The 10,766-nt window shown below is 46.3% G+C and overlaps 1 protein-coding gene across 2 annotated transcripts in view; it reads right to left on the bottom strand.

The window, feature by feature from the left end:
* Nucleotides 1-869: 869 nt before the first annotated feature.
* LOC115471989 (tubulin beta-4B chain) overlaps nucleotides 870-10,766 on the bottom strand; it is a 123,275-nt gene continuing 113,378 nt past the window's right edge. The window contains exons 1-4 of one of the 2 annotated variants that reach the window (XM_030205996.1): nucleotides 4,762-4,905; nucleotides 3,783-3,891; nucleotides 3,480-3,590; nucleotides 870-2,071 (exon numbers count right to left, since the gene is read on the bottom strand). In XM_030205996.1, the coding sequence (XP_030061856.1) occupies nucleotides 1,011-2,071; nucleotides 3,480-3,590; nucleotides 3,783-3,891; nucleotides 4,762-4,818 (1,338 nt within the window). In that variant the 5' untranslated portion in view covers nucleotides 4,819-4,905 and the 3' untranslated portion in view covers nucleotides 870-1,010. Of the gene's footprint in view, nucleotides 2,072-3,479; nucleotides 3,591-3,782; nucleotides 3,892-4,761; nucleotides 4,906-10,766 lie in introns of those variants that run through there. The other variant, XM_030205997.1, reaches the window with a different exon arrangement.

Raw genomic sequence — 10,766 nt, 5'->3', positions numbered from 1 at the left:
CACTCACATACACAAGCTCTCACACCCACTTGCACATTCTCACTCTCACACAGTCACTCTCTCAAACATACACACTCTGCGCAAAACCGTTCATTTCAGCCAGAAACGGGCCTTTTTTACTAGTGTTTTAATACTGCCTACTGAATATCTTTAAAGAGGTGAAATTTGAGGCAAGATTAAGTAGCTACAACAGTTGCTAAAAGTGACTTGCATTCTATCTGAACCTTGCTCACTGAAGAGTTATGGGTACTAATCACATCACAACTTTAAAAATGGCCCCCAGCTCAAAAGGATGAATTCAGAGCTTCACTTACCAGTGCTTTCAGAATGCATACAACCATAATCTATTTTGAAACCCCAGCATAAGATGACAAAAGGAAAGGCAAGCAAGATCAATAGGGTTACTCCTAATACATTCAACAGTTGCTAAAAGTGACTTGCATTCTAACTGATCCTTGCACCCTAAAAGCTATGATAGTACATGTAACTCTTAACTTCTATCATAGCTTTTAGGGTGCAAGGATCAGTTAGAATGCAAGTCACTTTTAGCAACTGTTGAATGTATTAGGAGTAACCCTATTGATCTTGCTTGCCTTTTGTCATCTTATGCTGGGGTTTCAAAATAGATTATGGTTGTATGCATTCTGAAAGCACTGGTAAGTGAAGCTCTGAATTCATCCCTTTGAGCTGGGGGTATTTTTTAAGTTGTGATGTTAGTACATGTAACTCTTAACTTCTAACATCACAACTTTAAAAATACCCCCCACTCCCATCCCAAAGGGATGAATACAGAATCATTTACCAAGTGCTTTCAGAACATCAAGTGTAATCCATTTTGAAACCCCAGGTTAAGACAAAAGGCAAGGAGATATGAAATATGCTTTTAATGTGATGTTAAGTCTGTATGGCAGCCAAAGAACAGGGAATATCCAGTGCAAAACATGAAGACCAACACAACATGAATAAAGTTCGTTCAGTTTCAGCATAATTTACAAGAGAGCTAATGCAGTTTATGCTACTTCCTCTTCAGCCTCTTCTTCAAACTCACCCTCTTCTTCTGCAGTAGCATCCTGGTATTGTTGATATTCAGATACCAAGTCATTCATGTTGCTCTCTGCTTCTGTGAACTCCATTTCATCCATACCCTCCCCTGTGTACCAATGCAAAAAGGCCTTTCTGCGAAACATAGCTGTGAACTGCTCAGAAATACGTTTGAACAGCTCCTGGATGGCTGTGCTGTTACCAATAAAGGTAGCAGACATTTTTAGGCCACGGGGTGGGATATCACAAACAGCTGTTTTAACATTGTTGGGGATCCATTCAACAAAGTAGCTACTGTTCTTGTTTTGCACATTAAGCATCTGTTCATCCACCTCCTTCATGGACATACGGCCTCTGAATACAGCAGCCACAGTAAGGTAACGCCCATGACGAGGGTCACAAGCAGCCATCATGTTCTTTGCATCAAACATCTGCTGTGTGAGCTCTGGTACTGTTAAGGCACGGTACTGTTGACTACCACGGCTAGTAAGTGGGGCAAAACCAGGCATAAAAAAGTGCAAACGTGGAAAGGGAACCATGTTTACTGCTAGTTTACGTAGGTCAGCGTTAAGCTGACCAGGGAAACGCAAGCATGTTGTGACACCACTCATGGTTGCCGACACCAAATGGTTCAGATCCCCATATGTTGGTGTGGTCAGTTTCAAGGTTCTAAAACAGATGTCATACAGTGCTTCATTGTCAATACAGTAGGTCTCATCTGTATTTTCTACAAGTTGGTGCACCGAAAGGGTGGCATTGTATGGTTCTACAACAGTGTCAGATACTTTAGGAGATGGCACAACGCTGAAAGTGTTCATGATTCTGTCTGGGTATTCTTCACGGATTTTGCTAATTAAGAGGGTACCCATACCAGAGCCTGTACCTCCACCCAGAGAATGTGTAAGCTGAAAACCCTGGAGACAATCACAGCTTTCTGCTTCTTTTCTCACAACATCCAACACCGAATCAACAAGCTCTGCACCTTCTGTATAGTGACCTTTTGCCCAGTTGTTTCCAGCACCACTCTGACCTAGATAAGGGGAAAAAAAAAAAAAGTTATATATACTGTCTCCATCCTAAAAGTTTAAATCTCAATGAAAACTACTGCATCTATGTAACTAACAGGGCTTGACAAGTTCGATTTAGGAGATACTGCCTCCTTTCCACCAAGCTCTATTGGGGGCATCCCCTCCAATATATGCCAAAGTTCATTTACGGTTTTCTCCCATTCTCTAAGATCAGATCAGGCCCTTAATACAAACAGACTGACAACCCCCCACCCCATGAACTACACCCCTCCAAAAGTATGCTATTAGGCACCGCAGGGGTAGTTTTATTTTCTAGTCAAGTTTTGAGTATTAGAAGAATGCTTTTTCTTGCACTATACACTGCTGATATACAGCAGAAATAAGGTTTTCTTGTTAAGTAGAGAGGTGTGGTAGCTGTTAGTCACTTTTAAAGGTAATCAATAGAAATAAGACAAAATAAAACATGGAAAAGAAAATAAGATGATACCTTTATTGGACATATTAAGTTTCAAAGGTTGCCCTTCTTCAGATCAGAAATAAGCAAGTGTTGGTAGATGACAGTATATAAAAGAAGTGAAACAAAGCATTTCAGTGACAGTAACAAGATGGGGGTGGATAGATGACAGGAGGGTGACAAGACAGAGCAATACAACTTTATGGTTTATAATGGGCTAGAAAACCCAAATCTTTAAGTCCTGTCTGTTGGGTGTCAAAATATTCAATCATTCTGACTTCAAAGGTCTTGCGTTCCTGTATTTTAAAGTTACCTTTCGGGATTCTTACTATGAAATCACTGGTAGTGTTCTGGTTTTGTAAAGTGCTGCCCCACAGGAGTGGAATCCTGGCTGGCACCAGCTGCTATATTGGAGAAACAAGCCAGATGTTAAAGACAAGATTTAATTTACATAGACATCACATGAAAAATGCTAGTGCCAGCCAGGATTCCACTCCTGTGGGGCAGCACTTTACAAAACCAGAACACTACCAGTGATTTCATAGTAAGAATCCTGAAAGGTAACTTTAAAACAATACAGGAATGTAAGACCTTTGAAGTCAGAATGATTGAATATTTTGACACCCATCAGACAGGACTTAAATATTTGGGTTTTCTAGCCCATTATAAAACAATAAAGTTGTATTGCTCTGTTTTGTCACCCTCCTCTCACCTATCCACCCCCATCCTGTCAGACTGTCACTGAAATGCTTTGATGTTCCCATGCATATCTCCTGGTCTCCACCCATCCACCCCCACCCTGTTAGACTGTCACTGAAATGTTTTGATGTTTTACTTATATACTTCCTGTTAAGGAATCCGGTACTTGTTATTTGCAAAAGATCTGAGTTACCACTCTCATTCATACAGATAAATTTAGAGAGATTAATTCTAAAACCAAAAATTGCCCCACTTACCAAACACAAAGTTGTCAGGCCTGAAGATCTGCCCAAAAGGTCCAGATCGCACAGAGTCCATTGTTCCAGGCTCAAGATCTACCAGTACTGCACGAGGAACATACTTCCCACCTGGAAAAGGTCAAGCATTTTAGTACCCCCAGTGATTGTTCAAGCATCTACATACTGACTAGCTAACATATGTATACTAGGTCGGACCAATGGTCCTTGTAGCCCAATAGCCTACTTCCAGCAGTTGCTAATCCAGGTCACAAGTACCTGGCAGAGACCCAAACAGGCTGGGTTATATTAATTGACACTTACCTGTAGCTTCATTATAATAAACATTAATCCTTTCCAGTTGAAGATCACTATCTCCATGGTAAGTACCAGTAGGGTCAATTCCGTGTTCGTCACTGATCACTTCCCAGAACTGGGGGGGGGGGGGGGGGGGGAGGAGAAAAAAAAACAACCATATAGGCCAGATTGGATTTACACCAAAGTAAAGCTGTAACTATAGAGTTGAGAAAGCACGACATGTATAAGGGTAAGGGTGACTACCAAGCTCATATACACAACCACAGCAGCTTCAAGGATATTACTATAAAATGTAATATTTTGGAAAAAGAATCACCAATAGCTTTTAAGGTTCGCTATAGTACTCCCCTCAACTTTAGGCAGAACAAGGCCACACATCACCCAAAGGAACGTATCACCATAGCTTTAGTACACTATTTGAGGTTGAAGACCTATGGCCATCAGAACCTTACAAAAAATCCCCCCAGCTATAGGGCGTGTGCATAGAAGAACAAGTTTTATACAAACGCAGCTTGATTGAACCAGCCGCGAGAGACAGCGCGAGCATTAATCGTTAAGCCAGCCTAGAAGTTAAGGCTCCTACTTCTACTACAGTAAGGCGACAGCGCCTCATTCCCTTCAAAGCGCTCGTGTTTTCAGTATTCAACATATACTCCCCATCCCAAGAAAAAGCAGAAGACTCAAAACGTAACACCACGTGTGACTGCAAAAAATCTATTCTATATAAGGCCTTTTTTGTTGTTGTTTAAGTCCCTAAATTTATTTGTAAAATCAGAGACAATTAAGCCTTATGCGTCCATCATGCACTAAATAAAAAAACCCGGCGGTCGCTCCCCACCCGTCTCTGAATCCACATATTGACCAACAATCATTAACACCACGACTCCATTAAAAAAAAAAAAATAAATAAATAAAGGCTGTAAAGCAAGCCTTAAAGAAACCAACTATCTCAAAAACCTAAAATAGTTCAACAACAAGAACCTACCTTAGCCCCGATTTGGTTACCACACTGGCCCGCTTGAAGGTGAACAATTTCTCGCATGATGCTGGTGAAAAGACTAACCACCACCGCCACAGCAGGAAAACCCCGCCCACTCGTACGTAAAGATAATTACTAGGCGGGTACTAACTTCTACGGTCGCACACTGCCCTATATGCAAACCGCGCGCTGTTCCACCACCCACTGATTCACAAGCTCGACTTTCTATTGGACAAAGCGCTGCTAGATTCGCCAATACGCTAAGTAAGATACGTAGTGCCGCCTCCTCAACGCCAGAAATTTTGTATTGGTTAGGTAGCCCTGCTAGTTCTGCTGTCAAAACTGTCGTCCTCTGAAATTCGCTGCCGATTGTTTTTGTTTTTTCCAGATGATTGATTTGCTCGGCGATTGGTCAGCTCAGCAATTGTAGGTTAGTTTTTTGTTTATGCAGGCAGGGTCCGCACCGTGGCGAGGACGACGCGTCCTGAGTAACGGTCGCAGTGCGCCTAACAGAAAAAATAGGGGACTGGTAACGGTGTGGTTACCTTGAGGCCCTTGTGAAGGAGGAGCGGTTACGTAGGCTTACGGCGTTATGTAATTATTTGCCTTGTAAACAAACTCAAGCCGTTTTGGTCGGCTTATCGAAGTGTTTTGCGGTGTTTCGTGGGTTGATGTTCTGTGTTTTTATAGTAACGGGGTAGAATAGAGACAAGTTACTACTTTAGAGAATTTTAAAAGGAATGACTAACAAGACATTTCGAAACAAGCTGTGCCCATTGGTTTTCCCATTTCTAAACAGCCACCGGGGAGATGGATAAAAACCGTCAAATAACCTAAGTCCTGTGTGTTTAGAAAACTAGCTAAATAAAGAGTAGTTACTTACCTGTAACAGGTGTTCTCCGAAGACAGCAGGCAATATATTCTCACATATGGGTGACATCACGTCGGCCAGGAGGATTTTCTAGTAAAGTCTTCATCAAGATTGAAAAAAAAAAAATGTCACTTGCCGCGCGGGAGGATGCACTGCGCATGCGTGTGTCCCTTTTCCCGCCCGCCGCGAGGACACATTCCTCAGTTAAATTCAAAGAAATAGAGGAATACAACTCCAAAGGGGAGGTGGGAGGGTTGTGAGAATATATTGCCTGCTGTCTTCGGAGAACACCTGTTACAGGTAAGTAACTACTCTTTCTCCGAAGACAAGCAGGCTAATATTCTCACATATGGGTATCCCTAGCCCCTAGGCTCACTCAACATAACAAAGGGCGGTCAATTGGGCCTCACAACGGCGAAGACATAACTGAAATTGACCTGAAACAAAACACAACTAACTGAGAGTGCAGCCTGGAACAGAATAAAAATGGGCCTAGGGGGGTGGAGTTGGATTCTAAACCCCAAACAGACTCTGCAGCACCGACTGCCCAAACCGACTGTCGCGTCGGCTATGTTTCTGAAGGCAGTAATGAGATGTGAATGTGTGGATTGACGACCACGTCGCAGCTTTGCAAATCTCTTCTATGGTGGCTGACTTTAGATGAGCCAGTGACGCAGCCATGGCTCTAATATGAGCCGTGACATGACCATCTAAAGTCAGCCCAGCTTGGGCATAAGAGAAGGAAATGCAATCTGCTAGCCAATTAGAAATGGTGCGTTTTCCGACAGCAACTCCCCTCTTATTGGGATTAAAAGAAATAAACAACTGGGTGGACTGTCTGAAGGGGTGTGTCCGCTCCACGTAACAGGCTAGTGCTCTTTTACAGTCCAAAGTGTGCAACTTGCTTTCGCCCGGGCTCATGTGAGGAGGGGGAAAAAATGTTGGCAAGACAATTGACTGGTTCAGATGGAACTCCGACATCACCTTCGGTAAAAACCTTGGGTGCGTGCGGAGAACTACCTTGTCATGATGAAAGACAAGGAAAGGTGCATGAACTACCAGGGCCTGAAGCTCACTGACCCTACGAGCTGAAGTAATCGCCACCAAGAAAATGACCTTTAAGGTCAAGTACTTCAGATGGCAGGAATCCAGTGGCTCGAAAGGAGTTGTTGTCAGCTGGGTGAGAACGACGTTGAGATCCCATGGCACTGGAGGAGGTTTGACAGGGGGCTTTGTCAAAAACAAACCTCTCATGAAACGCATCACCAAAGGCTGTCCAGAGATAGGCAGACCGTCTACACGTGAATGATAAGCACTAATTGCGCTAAGATGAACCTTGACCGAGTTGGTTTTAAGACCAGACTCAGATAAGTGTAGAAGGTACTCAAGCAAGGTCTGTGCAGGACAAGAGAAAGGATCTAGGGCCTTGCTGTCACACCAGACGGCAAACCTCTTCCATTTAAAAGAATAACACCTATGTGTGGAATCTTTCCTGGAAGCAAACAGGACTCTGGAGACACCCTCAGGGAGACCAAAAGAGGCAACCTCTACGCTCGCAACATCCAGGCCGTGAGAGCCAGAGACCGGAGGTTGGGATGCAGAAGCGCCCCCTCGTTCTGGGTAATGAGGGTCGGAAAACAGTCCAATCTCCATGGCTCTTCTGAAGAAAGTTCCAGAAGAAGGGGGAACCAAATCTGACGGGGCCAAAAGGGCGCTATCAGAATCATGGTTCCCTGGTCTTGCTTGAGTTTTAGTAAAGTCTTCCCCACTAAGGGGATGGGAGGATACGCATACAGGAGTCCTGTCCCCCAATAAAGGAGGAAGGCATCCGATGCTAGTCTGCCGTGGGCCTGAAGTCTGGAACAGAATTGAGGAACCTTGTGAGTGTCCTGGGAAGCAAAAAGATCTATCGATGGAGTGCCCCAGAGTCGAAAAATCTTTTTGGCAATAGTCATGTTCAAGGACCACTCGTGAGGCTTCATAATCCTGCTCAACCTGTCGGTCAGACTGTTGTTTACACCGGCTAGATAAGTGGCTTGGAGAAACATCCCGTGATGGCAGGCCCATAGCCACATCTGCACGGCCTCCTGACATAGAGGGTGAGATCCGGTATCCCCTTGCTTGTTTGTGTAATACATTGCAACCTGATTGTGTGTCTGAATGAGAACAATTTTGTTGGATAGCCGATCTCTGAAAGCCTTTAGAGCGTTCCAGATCGCTCTCAATTCCAGGAGATTGATTTGGAGATGCTTCTCCTGAAGAGACCAAGCTCCCTGCGTGTGAAGCCCATCTACATGTGCTCCCCACCCGAGGAGGGATGCATCCGTTGTCAGCACTTTTTGTGGCTGAGGAATTTGGAATGGGCGTCCCAAGACCAGATTGGATCGAATGGTCCACCAATTGAGGGAGTTGCGAAAATTGATGGACAGCTGGATAACATCCTCTAGATTCCCTGTAGCTTGGAACCACTGGGAAGCTAGGGTCCATTGAGCAGATCTCATGTGTAAACGTGCCATAGGTGTCACATGAACTGTGGAGGCCATGTGCCCCAGAAGTCTCAACATCTGCCGAGCTGTGATCTGCTGAGACGCTTGCACCCTGGAAGCCAGAGACAGAAGTTTGTCCACTCTGGGTCCTGGAAGATAAGCACAAGCTGTCTGTGTGCACAACAGAGCTCCTATGAATTCCAATTTCTGGGCTGGGACGAGATGGGACTTGGGATAATTGATGACAAACCCCAGCATCTCTAGCACCTGAATAGTCATCCGCATGGACTGCAAAGTTTCTTGCGGGGAAGTGTTCTTCACCAGCCAATCGTCCAGGTAAGGGAACACATGCACTCCCAGTCTGCGTAGCGACGCTGCCACAACTGCCAGGCACTTTGTAAATACCCTGGGAGCAGACGCCAAGCCAAAAGGCAAAACACAGTACTGAAAGTGCTGTGATCCCAGCCGAAATCGAAGATACTTCCTGTGAGCTGGAAGTATCGATATGTGGGTGTAAGCGTCCTTCAAGTCCAGAGAGCATAGCCAATCGTTTTCCTGAATCATGGGTAGAAGGGTGCCCAGGGAAAGCATCCTGAACTTTTCTCAGACCAGATATTTGTTCAGGGCCCTTAGGTCTAGGATAGGACGCATCCCCCCTGTTTTCTTTTCCACAAGGAAGTACCTGGAATAGAATCCCAGCCCTTCTTGCCCTGGTGGAACGGGCTCGACCGCATTGGCGCTGAGAAGGGCGGAGAGTTCCTCTGCAAGTACCTGCTTGTGGTAGGAGCTGAAAGACTGAGCTCCTGGTGGGCAATTTGGAGGTTTGGAAATCAGATTGAGAGTGTACCCGGACCGGACTATTTGGAGAACCCACCGATCGAAGGTTAAGAGAGGCCACCTTTGGTGAAAAAATTTTAACCTCCCCCCGACCGGTAGATCGTCCGGCACAGGTACTTTGATTTCGGCTATGCTCTGCTGGAGCCAGTCAAAAACCCGTCCCTGGTTTTTGCTGGGGAGCTGCAAGGGCCTGCTTCGGTGCCCGCTGCTGACAAGAGCGAGCGGGCTGGGGTCGAGCCTGAACTGGCTGACGGGAATAAGAAGTGTACTTATGGCCCCTAGAAGCGTAAGGAGCACTTCTCTTTCCCTTAAAAAACTTCCTAGAGGTGGAAGTGGATGCAGAAGGCGCCCGGCGGGAGAGAGAATCCATAGCGTTGTCACGCTGGTAGAGATGATCAATCATCTCCTCCACCTTCTCTCCAAAAAGGTGATCCCCCCGGCATGGGATTTCTGCTATCTTCTGCTGAGTTCGTTCCTCCAGGTTAGAGGCACGTAGCCATGAGAGTCTGCGCATCGCTAAAAGCGAGATACCACATCACAAGTGTCAAAAACGCCCCTAGACAGGAACTTGCGACATGCCTTCTGCTGCCTGATCACTTGGCGAAAGGGTTCGGCTTTCTCCTGTGGGAGTGCGTCTACCAAACTCTCAAGTTGCCTCACAGAGTTCCGTAAATGAATACTCGTGTAGAGCTGGTATGATTGGATTTTGGCGGCGAGCAGACCAGCCTGATACGCCTTCCTCCCAAAAGAGTCCAGAGTTCTATACTCCCGCCCCGGGGGCGCCAAGGAGAAGTTCCTAGAACTCTTGGCTCTTCTGAGAGCGGAATCCACCACCGCTGAATCATGAGACAATTGAGCCCGCATGAGACTGGGTTCCCCGTGGATCCGGTATTGAGACTCAACTTTTTTGGGGACGGTTGAACAAGAAAAAGGCTTCTCCCAGTTCCTCAACATAAGTTCCTTGAGTGTCTCATGGAAAGGAACTGTGGCAGAAGATGTAGGTGGAGATGGATAGTCCAAAACCTCAAGCATTTTAGCTCTGGGCTCATCCACAATTTCCACAGGGAAGGGGATGGCCTCAGACATCTCCCGAACAAAAGAGGAGAAAGACAAGCTCTCGGGAGGAGAAAGCTGTCTTTGGGGCGAGGGAGTAGATTCAGATGGGATGCCATGAAAGTCCTCACCAGAGAACTCCCCATGCATTTCATCGTCATCCTCTGATGAGGTATTATCAGATGGGGCTAAAAGCTCAGACAGCTGCCCGAATCTGAGCCCGTCTCGACGAAGAGGCTTGACGTCCTCGATGATGATGTCGAGAAGTTGACGGTCCCTGAGACTCCGGCGAAGCTTCCTGCACCGATGTCTCGGGAGAGCCGACCCGGGAAGTCAATGACACCAGCGCCGGTGGCGGCACCGGTGAAACAGACCTCACCACGGGCTGAAGGCCTGATGCATAAGCATCCGGCATCGGCAACATCGATACCTCCGGCACCGTCGGCACCGGTACCGCTGAACTCATTGACACCGGTACCGTCGGCACCGACAACCTCGGTGCTGATTGCCACTGCTGCATCATTTCCATGAAAAAAGGAAAAAGGGCCTGCATACGCTCATCAAGAGTTGCTGCCGGAAGATGCTGAGGGGTCGGTTGAGGCATTGGAGGCAAAGTCTGCTGAGGTTGGGGAGTGGGGACTCGGCTGCCAATGACCCCATGCGTCAGTACCTCAGTAATAGAGGGGGAGCGATCCTCTCGGCACCGACGCTTCTCGGGTATCGAATGTATCGATGACCCGGAGCTCCCGGTGCCGTGACGCGAA

Source organism: Microcaecilia unicolor, chromosome 6 (assembly GCF_901765095.1).
Source record: "Microcaecilia unicolor chromosome 6, aMicUni1.1, whole genome shotgun sequence".
NCBI lineage: Eukaryota > Metazoa > Chordata > Amphibia > Gymnophiona > Siphonopidae > Microcaecilia > Microcaecilia unicolor.
This window is presented reverse-complemented; position numbering and strand designations above follow the sequence as displayed.